The following is a 19,097-nucleotide window of genomic DNA, read 5'->3' as shown; positions in this document are numbered from 1 at the left end:
CTTACCATCTGAGCCACCAGGGAAGTCATGGCTTTAGTTAACAGATTACCAAAGACTTAGCAGCCTAAAATGATGCAAAAATACTATAAGTTTAGAAGTCCAAAACAGATCTCACTGGGCTAAAATCAAGTTGTCAGCTGGTCTACATTCTTTCCTGGTAGTTCTAGGGGAAAATCCACTAAGTTCTCTCATTCAGCTTCTATAAGCTATCTGCATTCCTTGACTTGTGGTTCTCTTCCTACATCTTAAGAGATAGAAATGGTGGGTTGGGTCCTTCTCATATCACTCTGATTTTCTCTTCTGCTTCCCTTTTCCACTTTTAAAAACACTAGGATTATGTTGTATCCACTGGGCTAATGCAGAATAGTCTCCCCTCTCTTAAACTCAGCAGCTGAACAGTCTTAATTCTATCTAGAACCTTAATTTTTCTTTGTTATATAACCTAACATAATCACAGGTTTTGAGGATTAAGACATGAACATATTTGGGGAGTCATTATTCTGTCTACACACATAGGTAAATGTATAACATAATATAAATGCATTTTTTACTTATTTCTTCTCTTGATTTAAAAGACAACTGTATAAAATAATAATGATACAGCTATATTGATGTACTTCTAACTAACAAAGATATAATCACTATGATAATGGACCTCCCTAGTGGCTCAGCTGGTAAAGAATCTGCCTACAATGCAGGAGACCTGGGTTCGATCCCTGTGTTGGAGTGATCCCCTGAAGAAGGGAAAGGTTACCCACTCCAGTATTTTGGGCTGGAGAGTTCCATGGACTGTATAGTCTAAGGGGTTGCAAAAAGTTGGACACAACTGAGTGACTTTCACTTCACTTACACGTCATTATAATAGTGTATTATACATGATTAATAATAACGCAATGGAGGAGAGGAAGGAAAGAGAGGTATGTTGAAGCAAAATGTATATATATATAAAATAGATATTATGGAAAGCACAATAAGAGATAGGCAGGAAAAAAATGAGAAAAGCAAGCAAAATTAAGCCAAAATAGAGAAAAATATCAACAGGATTAGAGATAAAATCATAGATACAGACGACAAGTAAAGTGTATCTTAGACATACAGAGTCCAAAAGAAGAAAGTCAAAATGGTAGAATAGAATGCATATTTGAAAATATAACTATAGAAAGTATTTCTGGAATACATGATCTAAGCCTACCTATTGAAAAAGCACACTGTATATTATGAAAACTTAATCCACCTCCAACAAAACAGACATATCTTAGTAAATCCACTGTCTTTAAAGAGTCAGAAAATCATTTGGAAATCCAAGCAAAAAGATGATATCATTTATGAAAAAGAAAAAGAAAATAAGGATGATGGTAGATGTCAGATTACTCAAAAATAACTTTCAATGTCAGAAGGTAGTTTTAACACTTAAACTCAAGGTCAGTATGAACCAGCCAAATTTTACTTCTAATATAAAGTTTCAACCTCAGGGTGTATAAAACTAGTCAGAATTCTTGGCTCAAAGCATATTTTCACTCTTAGTCCATACATGTCATTTATGTATTATATATATATATATATTTATTTGATTTATGATAATTTATGTTAATGATTATTAAAATAAGAAATGTTAAATAATAATCTAAATATCCATGAAACCAACATGAGAACTCAAACAGTAACTTTCATCTACCTTTCTTTCATATCTCATCAATTTGACTTCCCCCACCAGAAGGAATCACCATCCTGAATTTTTTTATTACCCCCTTGGACACACATAGTATTGTCATACATACATGTTCATAAATAAAATTGCTTAGTTTTAGTTGTTTCAACCTTACACAAAGGGCACCATATTGAATGTAATCTTCTGACACTTCATTATGTCACATATTATTACCATATGTCCTTGAATACAAGTTCCCATGAAATGTAAGATACAGTGTTATTTTATATAATAAGAAAAGATAATATCCTCTAATTAAACAATGACGTACCATGAATTGTAATATATATCACAATTTTACAAGTGTTAAAACGACAAGGATGAGAATTAGTAAAATATAGCACATTGCTAAGATTTTGTCTATACTGTTGAATGTGACTATAGATTTTTCATTTTGACTGATGTATAAAATTTGACAAATACACCTTGATTTACTTATCATTTGCTTTTTGGTTGTCATTCAATTTTTTACTGTTATAAAGAATCTTGTTATGAACAGCCCTCTATGTGACTTCTGAAAACCTGTGTATGAGTTGTCCCTGAGTAGACATGAAATTTCTGAGTCATAGAGTAGTGAGTGTTTAACTTGATAAGTTGTTGCAAACCTGCTTTCCAGTGGTTTTACCAATTTATATTCTTGCCAGAAACAGAGCTTTTAGTCACATTCATTCCAATGGTTAATACTATCAAATTGCCTTGAACATTCCAGAATTCAGGGAATAATGTTCGTGTATATTCCTCCCAAGGAAACTACTAGAGGAAAAACTGTAATCAGCCAAGGGATGACTGAGGAAGCCTCAGTTAAAAGACTTCTCAATGGCAGTAAATATATCTACCAACAGATATAAAATTTAAAAGGGGGGAAAATAGAGTGGCAGAATAGAATATATGTGGTATATGACCTGACAACTTAAAAACAATTTTTTTAAATGGAAAGAGGGAAAGCAGAAAAAAGAATAAACTCATTGATTGCTTCATCTATAATACCAAGAAACCAAGAGATATTTAAAGTTGAAAATTCAAGTTTTTGAAGTAAAACATATTTGACAGTACAAAAGTCAATACTAAGAAAGATAGCATTATTTACCAGAACTGTGGGATGGAGAGGACAGGATGAAGGGGAAGAAGAGAATACACGCAACTTTAATGCTGCTTATGTTAGGAAAATTTTACATATTATTCTAAAGAAAAAAGAGAATAAAAGTATTAAATAAAGATATAATTATGTAGCCACTATCAGAAAGAAAGAGGCTGCAAAGAAGAGACTTTTAAAATGTTACACATATCATAGGTCTAAAATTAATCATACCAATATGTGTAGGTTTAATTTAGCTTATAAAAGAAAAAGATTGATTTTCAGATTGATTCACAGATCTAGGTCACAAACCCAATTCCTAGGCTATAATACAGAATAACAATGAAAACAAAATTATTCAGAAAAGCTAAAAAGATGAACAACAACAAAAAATACCAGAAAAAGCAAAACAAAAAGAAAGTGGCTAGTGTAATAAAATATTAGAGAAGGTAGAAATCAAGCCAAAAAGCAATAATAAAGGCACTTCACAGTGTCAGAGCACACAAACCAAAATGAGAATGTAACAGCTATGAATACCTCTGTACTAAACTATGTAGCAACAATGTTGATAAAAACAGAAACTATTGCAAGCACAAAGAGAAACAGATGGAAACAGCAGTGGAAGGCTACTTCATTTCTCTCAGTTCACATCAGATCAAACGGACAAAAAATAAAAGGCATATTTCTGCATCTGGATATGACGGAATTCATGGCAGGAAAATGCTCCTACTGAGAACTACAAAACCCAGATAAACTTTTTAAACCTTTAAAAATTTTTAAGGTAACAGAGAGATACAAAAGCAAACAGTAACAGAGGGACTAAAATTCCAGAGACTAAACAGACAGAACCTTCTGTAAAGCTGTTGAGAACCAGCAGTTGACTTTTCCAGGACGTATCTGTCAATTCTGGGCATAGGCTGAAGACTGAGGATCTGAGCTTGGTCCAGACAGGTCTCTTTTGGGAAGACAAAAGAAACTCACAGAGCTTTGTGTGGGCATTCAGGACTGAAATGCCAAAGCTGGAGATCTGAGACCTAGTCTCCGACATCAAGGCATTTAGCTAACTCCAAAGATGTGCATAATGGGAGATTAAAGAGCATTTCTGAAAACCAGTGAAAAGCAGGGCAGAAATTCCCATAGTTCTCAGAGCTAAGGAGATCCAGACCTACTAGTCTCTTAACTGAAATCCTGAAGAGCAAGCCCTAGGTACAAGGGACAAAGAGTAGACTGAATCTTACCAGAACTGCAATCTAACCTCATAACAGCCCAGTCGCTGATAGTATTAAAATGTTTCCCTTCTTCCAACTCTGTTTTCTTAGGGAAAATTTTGAACTTTCTCCATGGAAAGACATCATCATGTGGAGCCTCTTTTATTTTTGGCCTTGCAGGATCTTAGTTCCCTGATCAGGAATGAAACGCATGCCCCCTGTGGAGTCTTAACCACTAGACCACCAGGGAAGTCCCAAGCCTTTTTTGTTTTAAGTTTCCAGTATTAAATAAGAATTTCTCACCATGCAAAGATATGCAAAAAATATGACTAATTATCAAGAGAAACAAAGAGAGGAGCTTGGTAAGGAAAGGATCTATAGAGTTTTCCCTAAGTGCATTTTAGAACTAAGGGCAGAGGAAACAGTCAATTTCCCTCATTCCAATCTCCCAGCTGTCATCCTGTAACATACCAATTACCTAGAGTTCTTGCAATTTTAACTTCCCCCTGCCTCAGGTACAAGGCTCACTTTGCCCTTCCAAATTCCTTTCTCTCTACATAGCTTAGCATAAAGTGGGCGGAGGGGTGGAGGAGGGCGGATTATATTCTTAAAAAGAGATGATAGAGGTTTAGGAACATAAAAACCTAATCAAAAATCACAGTAATGGCCATCTCCACCAGTTTCTCAGGCAACTACTTTCAAAATTTCATCTTGTTTTTTCTTCTTAAAGAAGCATCTACTTGAATGGGTAACGAAGATGTGGTACATATATATGATGGACTATTACTCGCCCATAAAAATAGAAGTGAAATTGGATCATTTGTAGCAATGTGGATGAACCTAGAATCATACAGAGTGAAGTCAGAAAAAGAAAAACAAATACCATATGTTAATGCATATAATTGTGGAATCTAGAAAAATGGTACAGATGAATCTATTTGCAGGGCAGGAATAGAAATGAAGATGTAGAACATGGACGTGTGGACACAGGATGGGGAAGGGGAGGGTAGGATGAATTAGGAAATTAGGTTTGACATAAATATACTTCACTACCCTGTGTAAAATAAACAGCTAGTGAGAACCTGCTGCATAGCAGAGGGAGCTCAGCTCGGTGCTCTATGATGACTTAGATGGATGGGATGGAGAGGGGGGAGGTCCAAGAGGGAGGGGCCTGGGTTCACTGCTGGGGCTCAGGTTCAATCCCTGGTAGGGGAACTGAGATCCCAAACCATGAGGCATGGCGAAAAAAAAAAAAAAAAAAATTCAGTGTGAACCAGACTGAAAAATCATTCCATCTCTAAAACCCTAGTAGGTATTTAATGAACTTGGCATGTAGACTTCCCAGGCTTCCCAATACAAACTAAATTTTCAGACAAGAGTACAGTGAAATGAAAAAGAATCTAAAGAAAAATTAGAAGCCAGAGGGGAAAATAAATGAGAAAGATGAGGCATAAAAGCATGCCAAAAGTAGAGTCAATGACCATTAAACAGAATGTTGGCCCATAAATGTTTTTTCTAAAGGCAAGAAAATCTGTACCAAGCATCAAGAATTCTAGAGTGTTTTACAGAGTATCAAGAAATTTGCATGTGTTTGGTTGAGGAGGGAGGGTTTTTGGTGGCCTAGTGGTTGGGACTCCAGACTCCCACTGCCGTGACCTGGGTTCAATTCTGGTCGGGGAATTGAGATTCTGCAAGCTACTCAGCATGACCCAAAAAAGAAAAGAAAAAGAAAGAAATTTGTGTGGGCAAAAATAGCTTTTAGAATTCTAGGAACAAGAAAAGTCACCCTTTCTCTGCCTGGTATTGGTAATAGAGAATGAAGGTGGCCCCGGGCTGAAGGCGGATGGTCTGATGGCCTGTCACTTGCTTGTCCAGTGTGCGTGGGCAAAGCAGAAGCTGGCCATATGGTCCAGCTCACTCCCATATTCTTGTTTGTTGACTTTTAGAAGTTATTCCAAATTTCTAACTGCTTCTTTGAGTTTTGCTTCTGTGAAATCTTATGAATATGAAAATGAATAAAAAAACTGTACTTTTTCTGTTTTCTTTTCTTAGGTTAATTCTCAAGACCACAGTTACTGAACCTAAGAGAGCAGAGGAAAAGTTTTTCCTCAATACATTGTTATGCCATAAATGTCGCTCCAATGACATTTACATACACACACACACACACACTATATATATATGTAAATATAATCAAATGCTTTTAAACAGCATGTCTAAACTTTGTTTTGAAAGTGTCACAGGTTAAAAACTGCCTTGAGTACCACACGTACAATCTTATAGAAGCATGCAGTGGGAAGCTAGATCCACCATACTGAAATGCTCTTTGTAGCATCCAATAACTGAAGGGCTACTTCAGTTATTAAGGTACATTGCTAATCACAGAACAACTGGACCATGTTGCTTTCATTCCATTACAATTTCTCATAGAGGGTCTGTCAAACTTGATTGACAGCATAATCCATTACCCTAATTTAGCGGTTCTCCACAAGGGAGAATAAAAAAACAATGTCACCAAATAACCATCAGCAAGTGACAGCTCAACAAAAGACCTAGGGAGGCAAATGCCTGTGTTATTATATTACAAGAGCAATTCTGTTCTAGTGTTTAAGCCCCACAGTCAATTCTAAACACAGGTGTCTCTGAAAATCAAATTTCCAAGTTGAATATAAACAGGATGCAGTAAAAATAGAGCCCAAGGGCAGAGACACACGTCCAAACTTGTGAATCTTTTTGAAAGGGACTGAGAAGTAGCTTTACAGCAATGCAAGATCATCATGCATGTAAAAGTGATCTGCGGACAAACTGCACTGCATGAGTTTGTACAGCTGACCCACGGGGTCAGTATAACTCAAGATAATGTCTGAACACACAAAAAAATTAATTCAGTCATGGTTTCAACTGATACTTCATGACAATAAAAACATAGCCTATAAACAGCACCATGCCTTTTTATTTATAGAAAGTTTCACGTTAAACAATAAAGCTGACTAAAAATTAAAATAAAGGATAATACCTGAGAACAAACACCTAACATCCATAAACAAGATGTAAACTGAATCTAATCTGCAGGTTCTTTCATATCTGTTTTTAGATACAGTTCAGTTTGAAAGTAGAAAATCTAGATTATTTTAGGAAAATTCAGTTATTATAGTCAGTCTTCAAACTATTGTAGAATCTTGGGGTGGGGAGAAATCTTGGAAAATATCTAGTGCTACCTCATATCAGATGTCAGCATTCTATTTCCTGGCAATCCAGGGTGTATTATTTATTCATAGTAGAAAGTATAGGAGAGTTTTTGTAAACAGTGTATTAGTTATTTATAGCAGCATAACAAAATGTCACCAAACAGCTAGAATCAACAGTCATTTATTGTCTGTGTCTGAGAATCAGGAATCTAGGAGTGGCTTGGTTGGATGCGTATGATTTAGGGTCCTTCATGAGGTTATTACAGTCAAGCTGTCAGCCAGGCCTGTGATCGCTGAAGACTTGACAAGCTTGAAGATCTATTTCCTAAATCATGCTGTGTCTCCTGGCAGGCTTCATTCAGCTCCTCACCATATGGTCCTCACCATAGGGCCACTCACAACATGGCTCCCACCAGAGCACATGGAGAGAGGGAGAGAGAAAACACATCCAAGACGTTAAGTCACGTATTTTTATAATCTAATCTTGGAAGTGACACACCATAATTTCTACATGCTATAGCTCTCACAGCTTAACTGTGGAACAATCTGAGAGGGAGCAACCCAAGAGATATCAAAGCTCGTTGTGGGCAATCGTGGAAGCTGGCTACCACAGCAAGTAGACTCCATCTGGAGTCACACAGCTCTCTAGATCCAAAGTCTGGGTTGTACCATATTCATCAAAACTTGATTGGAAGCAAAGAATGAAGGCCTGTCAGATGCTGGCATGTTGAGAGAGTAAACAATCTGCTTATTTAACTTGTCACTGCCTCAGGGAATCTCTGGTGAAAGTGCCCAACCACAGCCCCACGAAGGGGCTGGCCAGAGGGTGTGTCCTGGAACTCCCGCTGTCGGGAGAGCTGACCTCACTGGGACGCCCAGGAAACAGGGCGCCAGCTGATGACAGTTTCCAAATACAGCTCATTTACCAACTAGTGAAATGAAAACCAGTTTTATTGTTCCCACCAAAGTAGAAAAGATAAACACTTCCTGCTGATATCTACTGATGTCAAACATTGTTTTATGTGGAAAATGCCCCTAATTTTGGCACCACCTAGCTGAGGGTTGTCTTATATCAGCAGCTGCAGGAAGCTAAAAACTGAGAAATTGAGTTTGTAGTTTTCGTTATTGGGAATGACCAGTATTGGGTTACCTGGCTTGGAAAACTGTGTGTAATAAATGTATAGAAGTCTCTTATTTTGAAAATATTTGTATACAGTATCTATTAATAAAAAATTTCTCCCCAACTTCACCAAATAAATATTGAGTAAACACATAAACAGTACTAGGTTAAAGGGGAGACCAAATTATTAAACTTTTTTAAATAATTGCTTGAGAATTCACTGGGTGGTCCAGTGGTTAGGACATGGTGCTTTCACTGACATGGCCTGGGTTCAATCTCTGGTCTAAGAAATAAGATCCAAGAAGCTGAGAGATATGACAAATAAATATTTGTTGCACAGCAGCCAGGCACAGAAATAATTCAATTTTAGGTGGGATGTTTCAAGTCCCCCTGAATTCTCCAGTCTAGTTATTAGTCTTCTTTGTGGGGACTTGGTACCAATGATGGACTTCTCCAATGGCTCAGCTGGTAAAGAATCCGCCTGCCAATGCAGGAGACTCAAGAGACGCAGGTTAGAACCCCAGGTCAGGAAGAGCCCTGGAGTAGGAAGTGGCAACCCACTCCAATATTCTTGCCTGCAAAATTCCATGGACAGAGAGCCTGGTGGGCTACAGTCTATGGGATCACAAAGAGTTGGACACAATTGAGCAACTAAGCACGCACGCTCTCTAAGGTCACTCCTGCCTGAATTGCTCTTAGCTCCAGGTATATTCCAGACCCTCTGTGAAGCCTCTGATTCTTAGCTCTTGAGAGATATCCACGTACTGCCTGAATCTTTTTTTCAAACTGGATGATCTCCAAGGTGAACTTCCTCTCAGGTGCTCTGTAGGGAGCATGGGCCTTCACTCACCTTCCCCCTTGATGGAAGAGTCGTGCAGACCCTCTCACAACACAGCCCTCTTCTCTCTGCCAGCACTGCTGTCTGCCCCAGACTCTCCTGCCACTCAACCCACCGCTGCATACACAATCTCTCTCCTGGCTACAGAATTGGCCATGGTTGCACTGGTGTTTGTGCTTCTTCTTAAAAATACAGCCCAACCTTTCATTCACTGACTTTGTGGTCTTAGTCACTAATGGACTGCCTGAGATGTTTCCAACCCACTTGTACACTAATCTCAGTGGAGAGAGTGAAACAGGAGCAGGATGGATTTCCACTTAAGGCTTATCTGAACTTTTTTTTTTTTAAAGATGAAACATGTGCGCACGCACGCACACACACACACACACACAAAACTGGCAGGCTCTGATCACACGGAGAAATTTCCTTTGATTTCCTCCATAAATGTATTGCAATTTTCAACCTCCACTGTTGAACAGAAAACTGGACTGTAATTCACTATATTAAACAAATAACCTAATTTATTTTCTTTCTTTGTAATTTTCACAGATGAACAATTTACTGGTTCAGTGCAGTCTTAACATAAATCAGAGGTAGGGAGGAGAAGCTTACTGTCATGCTAGGTAAATATTTGAGAAACAAAAGGCCAGCACTTACCATTCCACTGTTTCAACTGCTCCTAATTTGATGGCCACCCATCAAAAAACTGGGGCTTCCCAGGTGGCACAGTGGCAAAATATCCACCTACCAATGCAGGAGACACAAGAGACTTGGGTTTGATCCCTGAGTCAGAAAGATCCCCTACAGGAGGAAGTGGTAACTCACTCCAGTATTCTTGCCTGAAAAATCCCATGGACAGAGGAACCTGGGCGACAGTCCATGGGGTTGCAAAGAATCAGACATGACTTAGCATGCACATACACATCAGAAAATGGCTCCACTTTTCCTTTTCTTCAAGGTCCTGATGTGGTTGAATGATCTTGCTTTTTCAGAGCATCTGCAGTTCTCATTTGGACACCTTGGTTTATAAGATGGGCTCTTGTCCCCAAACACTCCCCACTCTTTAGCTGTTTCTGATGAGCCCTTTTTATCCTCCCCAACCTATGCCCACCTTGCTTCAGGTCCCCAGGAGTCAGGAATACATCCTGATGGGTGTTTCAGAAAATATTTCACACAGAGGAGTTCAGGATCCTGGGAATCAGCCCGCATTTTATTATACATTCATATGAGTTCCTGCATTTCCAAGGTTATCAGATCACATTCAGGTTAGCACTGCTGGTAACAAAACTGTACAACTACCCTGGCTTCAAAAACAAGATAGGATGATACACATTAACACTTCTTTCCCTTTAATACTGCAGGAGACAATACATCACAAAAATAAAATCACATGCCTTTTACAATCCAGTGTGAAGGCATATTATGTTAAAATTAAACCATTTGGGACATAAGGAGAATAAGAAGAGTTTCAAAGCTTAAGATGTTAACAATTTCCCCTAATGCCATCTTTCTCTTCTAACTCCCATTTGGCACACTATCAGTGCCTTGGGATGAGTGGGGCAGAGGAAAGCAGGGGATCATTTAACTGAAACTCATGGCTTCTTGGGCTACTTCTGTAAAATCTACTTAAATAACCTAAAATTCTAAAAACAGTTCATATTAACAAGGGATGGTAATCTAGAAAGCACCTGGAGGAAATTCCTCCAGTCACTGATGGAAAATATAAGCTGCAAACAGTTCATAAAAAAGGACAACTGTATCATATCCAGAAATATATTAAGTTCTGAAAATCCATTTTCACTTTACAGAATGAAAACACTATGACCCATGTTCTGGCACTGAATCAGTTCAGAAAAACAGCTGTAACCTCTATCTGTAATATTTCTCTTGGGCTATCTTGCATAATTACAATGTAAGAGTGCAGTGACCAATATCCCAACCCCTGAAAAATAGAAGCCAAACTGAGCTAAAATAAAAACAGATTCAGTTCAGATTAGATAGGAGAAAAGTCAGATGTGTGAGAAAGCAAGAAGTTAGATTTACTTGGGTCTTTTTCCTAGATAAAAAATACTGTTACAAAATGTTCTGGACCCAGGTCCAACACAGCTGGAATGATAAGTTATTGACAATGCAAGCCCCCATCCAGAAAGACAGCATGCTTATGCAGCACCTTTCTCTTAGAAGTTCAATGTGCTTTAGCATAATTATCAATTAACTGCATAATTAAGTACATGATTCAGAAAATACTCGGACTTATTGTTAATTCCAGTGACTAAGGAGTCCCTGCCACTTGCTGCCAAGAAATTTTTGAGTCCTGAACTTACCAGGTTATGAATGAAATCAATACTCATATAGATTGATTCAAAAGAAATACTACCCCTTTCAGGGCTGAAAAATATGACAGAAGAGAGAATAAGACACTTCTTAGGAAAGCCACATCCTTAGGAAAAAACACATTATGAAAAACCAGAGCCAGTGCATATTGTACAACCCCTGAAGAAAGCCCCCAGCAGCAGGGGGATCAAGGGGAGCAGTGATGATTTTGAAACCAGAGTGACTCATAGCTAACTGTCTAACAGGAAATTCACATAGTAAAATACAGAATAAATCAACATATAGCCAAGGTTTACATTTATCTAGAAATATGTTTTATGCTTTAAAAAAAATTGCAACACACTCCAAAAAAATTTTTTTTCAGATAATTCATGTACAACAGAAGGCACTGTTATTCGCATAAATCCATTGATTCTGCATGGCAAAACCTGAGACGTGCAATTCCATCCAATCCTCTAAATCCACCTTGGTCGTTCATCCTTTGGAGCATATGCTTTGTCCTTTTCAGTCCTATGATTTTGTTTTTCTTTAATTTCATACATTACAGTAGCTGCTTAAAATATATATTTCAGGGTGAGAAAGATCAAAGGGGACACAGGGGCAGAGAAAGGTGCTGCCAGAGGCCAAGTGTAACTGGCACAGCAGGTGGCGCCAACAGCAGCCCCTCCCAGCTCTACTGACCCTCTCCTTCCAGCTGACGTTCAATGTAATAATGACGTTTGGTCAGTTGGTGCTCCTTCTTTCAGTTGTTGGTGGGCATAGTCCCAAAATTAAATGCAGAAAGGACTCCTTTGTTTTCAAAGGTGAAGCCTCCCTGTTGTTCAATCTTCTTCTTTGCCTCTAGAATTTGAAGAGAAAGCAGGGAAAAGAGAAAAGTATCTAAGGTGACAAAGTTGGAAATATCCTCAAAGGAGCCAGATTCTTTAGAGTTAGCGCTGTGAAGGAATGTGAATCGTGGTATTAATTATTCTGCCCAATTGAACACTAGCCTTTAACAAACCCATGTCAGTAAGTACCATCGTCCAGGTATCTGGGGATATGTAACCCACAGACACATAGGATATAGAGGGCCCACTGCACCACACCATTTTAACAAGGAACTTGAGCATCCTAGGATTTTGGTATTTGAGGGGAGCCCAGGAACCAATCCCCTCTGAAGATACTGAGGAATGACTGCAATTATAATCTCTATTTTGGAAAAACTGTTTGCTAAAACTGAGCAAGATAAAAACAAGGCTCAAAGCCATAGTGTCTACTCCTAAAAGGGCACACTCACTTCTCCCATCAGGAGAGGCGATACAGAATCTAGGCAGGACTGAAGTCTAAAGTCCATGCAGAAGAACCTGGGTTCTAAACTCTAGATTCCTATTCCATAATGTCTTCCACTAAAATACTTCTGTAATTACAAAATCTTCCACTAATTTTCCAGAAGTGACCATAATAATGTCTGCATAAAATAATTTCTCTAGCTCAAAAACTGAAAATCAACAAGAACCACCAACTTCTACATAAAGCCCAACAAAAAGAAATGGAGAGTATTTCATTTCTAGAAATATAAGGTCCTTATAAGAACTCATAAAATGCCTCTGGTTCACTGTTTAGATGGTTAGGTGGGTGACCCAGCTGGTTAACTCTCCTTTAGCAAGATTCATCCCACCTTTATGTCTTACCTTTGGCTCCAAAATAGGATAAAGGTGTGAATAAGAACACTACTGAAGACAGATGTTAACACAGGGTGTTTTGCAAAAGTATCGTAAGTGATTAAAAAGATCATAAAATAATGATAATTTCTTATTATCTTGAAAGGTTGGCCTCTAAAAACAAATTTTAGAACAGTATTTAGGTGCCACCAGGCTGGTAAAAATAAAGGCTGACTACCGACACATGCGCTCCAATCAGAAAATCATGCTGGCTGACCTGCCACTGTCCTCCGGTGCTCGGCCAATGTGTACACCTCCTGCAGCGCCCTCCTCTGATCCTCACTGAGTGGCGCCATCAGCAGTTGATACCACGCAGCATCCCGATTCTGCACAGCTGTTGTAATGCGGAGTGTTTCAGGGAAGAAGGAATGATAAGGGAGTCCAGTGACAATTATTATTTCAGATAATAACTAATGATATAACCAAATTACAATGAAATGATAACAGACAATAGGTGATAAAACTTATTCCAACAAAGAATGACTCCTGAGTACTCACTTTAGTACTCAACCTGTGGGGCTACAAGGGAAGGTTGAAGTGAAGTGAAAGTCGGCCAGTCGTGCCTGACTCTTTGCGACCCCATGGACTATATATATAATTCTCCAGGCCAGAATACTGGTGTGGGTAGCCTTTCCCTTCTCCAGGGGATCTTCCCAACCCAAGGATTGAACCCAGGTCTTCGCATTGCAGGTGGATTCTTTACCAGCTGAGCCACAAGGGAAGCCCCTTGTGGAAGGGTTGAAACACCACAAATCTCTCCTTTGCCTAGTTCTCTGCCTCCTTTGCCATCTCCTCTTCTTCTTGGGGTTTCACTAACTATGAAAGCTCCCTAAAATCCAGATCATGGGAAACACTTTACTCACTTGTTATCATTTTCCTCAGGAATTCTCATGCTGCCGGCACATGCCACATGCTACCTGCATCTACACCAAAACCTCAAATTTGTACCTTTAGGCAAAACTGTTCACTAAACTTCCTGGACTTTTACATTGGATAGGTCACCTGAAACTCAGCACAACTATAACCAAATTTAACATTTTACCTCTCAAACTCTCCTTGGATCTCCCCATTTCCATCACTAGTTCTTTTAGTCTCCTAGTCAACCACTGTCATACCCTCTCCACATCCAATTCTGTGCTGCTTTCTTGATGGTTTTTACCTATATGCTTTTTTCATCAAATGCCATCCTTTCTCTCGAGGGCCCTAATTACATAAAGCAATTTCCTAACATTTGGTTCCCAAGTCTAGTCCACTTCAGTTCTTTTTGGACCTTATCAATAGATAATAGCCCTGAAAGAAACTACCACATCCCCAAGATCACTTCTTTATACAAAAACATTCAACAACACTCTAATCGGCAATGCGATAAAGACAACCTCAGTCCAGAATCCAAGGCTGGTACAATTTGGTACAATTTTACCACTTCACAGAGACTTAAGCAGTGGTCCCTATGTGCTGACTGAGCCAAAGCTGGTTGCCTGTCTCTTGAGGAGCATTTTCAAAATACATATCCTGAGATCCCACCCAAGACCAAAGAGCTTCTTTGTTGCTTATGATGAACACCCAGGTCCAGTAGCAACTGCCTTAGAGAACACCCTCTGCATTTCAATTTCCACATTTATGCTCTTTATCTTCCTCATGTTTTGGAATATCATTCCCTGGACTCTCAACCTTTTGTTCCTGCTAAATTTCAATAAAACATAGAGGTGATTCATTAATGGTATTTGTAATAAGCAATATACTGGCATACTACATAATGCCAGTATATTAGGCTACCACTACATTGTTAGTACCAAGATTACCGGGAGAAATATCAATAACCTCAGATATGCAGATGACACCACCCTTATGGCAGAAAGTGAAGAGGAACTCAAAAGCCTGTTGATGAAGGTGAAAGTGAAGAGTGAAAAAGTTGGCTTAAAGCTCAACATTCAGAAAACGAAGATCATAGCATCCGGTCCCATCACTTCATGGGAAATAGATGGGGAAACAGTGGAAACAGTGTCAAACTTTATTTTTGGGGGCTGCAAAATCACTGCAGATGGTGACTGCAGCCATGAAATTAAAAGATGCTTATTCCTTGGAAGGAAAGTTATGACCAACCTAGATAGCATATTGAAAAGCAGAGACATTACTTTGCCAACAAAGGTCCGTCTAGTCAAGGCTATGGTTTTTCCTGTGATCATGTATGGACATGAGAGTTGGACTGTGAAGAAGCCTGAGCACCGAAGAATTGATGCTTTTGAACTGTGGTGTTGGAGAAGACTCTTGAGAGTCCCTTGGACTGCAAGGAGATCCAACCAGTCCATTCTGAAGGAGATCAGCCCTGGGATTTCTTTGGAAGGAATGATGCTGAAGCTGAAACTCCAGTACTTTGGCCACCTCATGCGAAGATTTGACTCATTGGAAAAACTCTGATGCTGGGAAGGATTGGGGGCAGGAGGAGAAGGGGACGACAGAGGATGAGATGGCTGGATGGCATCACTGACTAGATGGACGTGAGTCTGAGTGAACTCCAGGAGTTGGTGATGGACAGGGAGGCCTGGCGTGCTGCAATTCATGGGGTCGTAAAGAGTCGGACATGACTGAGCAACTGAACTGAACTGAACCTTCTTAGTATTAACAACAATATTTTAGGGTTGGTGTTCAAATTGAACAAGGATGTTCAATTTAATATTCTTTATAACAGCAAAGAAACAAAAAACTGGAAATATCCTGTATGTCCATCAGTGGAAATAAGCTAAATTATGATACTGCCATAGAAATACAATGTAACTATCAAACAACCCATATAGTGGGATTTCTTTTCATTATACCTTGTTTATAATAATTTTCCAAATATTCTCATTGGTTTATTACTTATTTTTAATTCTATAAGTTTTCTATTTATGTATCTCATTCTTATACAAGGTTATTGGTCTTATTCATTTATAGAAGGTTTCTGTAATCTGTGGATCTTACATGACAGTATTTTCTTCCAATCTTTTATGAGTACTTTAACTGTATTTCTAGTATCCTTTGCTGTAAAAAATTGGTATATTGCTTATATAGTTAAAAATTTACTCTCTTATGGACCCCATTCCTTCCCACGGGGATTATGAATTGCTGATAAGTTTATGGCCACAATTTTTAAGCAAAATATGTGAGATACTTCATTCTGTAAAAATCTTTGTTTATACCTAGAGGATGAACAATATATACAGATACTCTTGCCTTAAATCACTATTATAAGGATATCCTGCAACCTAACCCTGACATTATGCTATCTGCTCTCATTTTATGTATGTTTGGGGATTTCTATAATTAAAAATAAATACAATTTTTACAGGGAATCCTAAACCAATTTGGGGTAGACCCCCAAACAACTTCTAAAAGATGGAAATGAAAAACATATTTGATGATTCAGGGAGTAACAACATACTCAGCAAAGCTTGTGTAAAAAATTGATATTCATCCACACTATTGTCAAGGTCCAGCGGAGTACTGAATCCCTCAAGAGCAGTTTCTTCCAACACTTCTTCATCCCAGTCATCATCATCTTCCTCTTCATCTTCACCTCTTCCATTATTTGACTGCATTGCTTGAGCAGTTACATTAGTCTCCTCTTCATCACTTGAAATCTCTTCTGTGAATCCATTATTTATTCAAAAGGAATCAAATCACATAAGGACAAAAGATAAATCCAAATGAAAACAAAAATTATAAAGTGACATTCTAGAAATGGAAAAACTATCAAATAATTTTATGTAAAATTATAAAAATAAACCTTACCTTTACTATAGCTTGCTAAATTGAAAATGACTTTATCTTCCTCGTTTAAAACAATTTCTAACTATCTCTAAATCTGTGATCTAGATGAACTGTTATTACTGTTTTACTATGGCTGCTTCATATCCATTAATATAAAAATACTATTTAGCCACAGATTCCCAAATTAACCTTTTTGTAAAAAAAAAAAAGACATAAAATGATTGTGTACTCAGTGCATGTGTTTTAAACAACAATGACCTCCCATTGAGAATGTGAGTCTCTTAAAAATTAACTAAGATATTGCTGCTGCTGCTGCTGCTAAGTCGCTTCAGTGTGACCCCATGGACTGCAGTCCACCAGGCTTCTCCATCCATGGGATTCTCCAGGTAAGAACACTGGAGTGGGTTGCCATTTCCTTCTCCAACTAAGCTATTACTAATTACCAATTACTTGGAAATGCTCAAATGAAGAGGTCATTTCAGCTAACAGAAACAGAAACGTTTAGAAATATTAAAGAAAAATAATTAGCTACACATGGGTTAAAAAGTTGACAGCTGAACTGTGTATCTCCATAGACTGAGTTTCTATTTTCAGGGCCAGTCTGTTCCAGACAGACCAGTACTGTAAATAACTGGAAGATACTAAATGCAGGGCAAAAATCAATCTAAGAGGAAAAACCTGGAGTAAACTTAAACCAGGCATTATTAATCTAAATCTAGTTCTATAAAACATACCATATTGAAGCACGTGTATTAAGCTGCAAAATAATTTTAGGGATAAGGCAAGAAACCATAGTTTTTACCACATACAAAAAAAAATTAAAAACTATATACAAAGGATAATAATAAGACAGCAAGAGATACCTTTGTTGGTTAATGGTCATACACTTAAGTAGGCAATTCAATAAGAAAGTCTGGGATATTACTAAAAAATCTTCCCTCAAGTCTTAATAATTATAAGCCAAGAGAGACCAAAGTAAGAAATTAGAAAGAGTGCAACATACTGGAAAAAAAGAATTCTGATTGCTTGAAGAAACTAATTTCAGGGTTAAAGACACACACAGATGGAAATGTAGTTTGGCAGTTTTTCTAATGTGTCTAAATGAACATCAGACCACTTGAACTTAACAGATATCTACAGGACATTAGATCCCCAAAATGGTAGAATGCACATTTTTCCAAGTGCACGTGGAGCGTTCTCCAGGACAGAACACATGCTAGGCCACAAAATAAGTCTCACCGAATGCAAAGGGATAGGAATTATATTAAGCATTTTTTCAGACCACACTATGAAACTAGAAATCAATCACGGGTAGAAAAATGAAAAACATAAACACATGAAGACTAAACAACATGCTACTAAAACACCAATGGATGAATGAAAAAATCATAAAAGAAATCAGAAAATACCTTGAGACAAATGAAAACAAAAACACAACTTTGCAAATTTACAAACACTGCAAAATTTAGGTTTACCTCAAGAAACAAGAAAAGTATCAAATAAACAGCCTAACCTACCATCTAAAAGAATAAAAAAAAGAACAAACAAAGCCTAAAGTCAGAAGAAAGAAATAATAAAGTTTAGAGGGGAAATAAATAAAATAGACCAAAAAAAAAAAAATAGTAGAAAAGATCAAGAACTGTTTTTGAAAAATAAGCAAAATGTATAAGCCTTTAGTGGGAGGAAAAAAGAGAGGGCTCAAACAAATAAAACAAGAAATAAAAGAAATTGCAACTGATATCACAGAGATACCAAAAAAATCATAAGTGAATGCTACAAATAGTTATAAGCCAACAAACTGAACAACCAAGAAGGAATGGAAACATTTCTAGAGATATACAACCTTCCAAAACTGAATAAGGAAGAAACAGACAATCTAAATAAAAAGATCACTCTAGTAAATTGAATTCATAATCAAAAAACTCCCAGCAAAAAGAAGTCCATGACTGGATGGCTTAACATGAAAACTCCTCCAAATGTATAAAGAAAAGCTAATACCTGTCCTCAAACTACTCCAAAAAGCCGAAGAGGGAGGAACACTCCCAAACTCATTCCACAGTGCCACCAAAAGCAAAGACACTACCAAAAAAAGAGAAAGAGAATTATAGGCTAATATTTCTGATGAATATCAATGCAAAAATCCTCAACAGAATTATTAGCAAACCAAATTCAACAA

At 37.8% G+C, this 19,097-nt stretch overlaps 1 protein-coding gene across 1 annotated transcript in view; it reads right to left on the bottom strand.

Annotated features, from left to right (window-relative positions):
- Window positions 1–10,319: 10,319 nt before the first annotated feature.
- The window catches only part of IPO8 (importin 8), a 73,254-nt gene continuing 64,476 nt past the window's right edge, over window positions 10,320–19,097 (bottom strand). Inside the window, exons 23-25 of the mRNA XM_019961392.2 lie at window positions 16,593–16,796; window positions 13,389–13,505; window positions 10,320–12,311 (exon numbers count right to left, since the gene is read on the bottom strand). Of these exons, the coding sequence (XP_019816951.1) occupies window positions 12,214–12,311; window positions 13,389–13,505; window positions 16,593–16,796 (419 nt within the window). The 3' untranslated portion in view covers window positions 10,320–12,213. The remainder of the gene's footprint in view (window positions 12,312–13,388; window positions 13,506–16,592; window positions 16,797–19,097) is intronic.

Source organism: Bos indicus, chromosome 5, assembly GCF_029378745.1.
Source record: "Bos indicus isolate NIAB-ARS_2022 breed Sahiwal x Tharparkar chromosome 5, NIAB-ARS_B.indTharparkar_mat_pri_1.0, whole genome shotgun sequence".
Lineage (NCBI taxonomy): Eukaryota > Metazoa > Chordata > Mammalia > Artiodactyla > Bovidae > Bos > Bos indicus.
The sequence above is the reverse complement of the archived record's forward strand: the minus strand, read 5'-3'. Positions and strand labels throughout refer to the sequence as shown.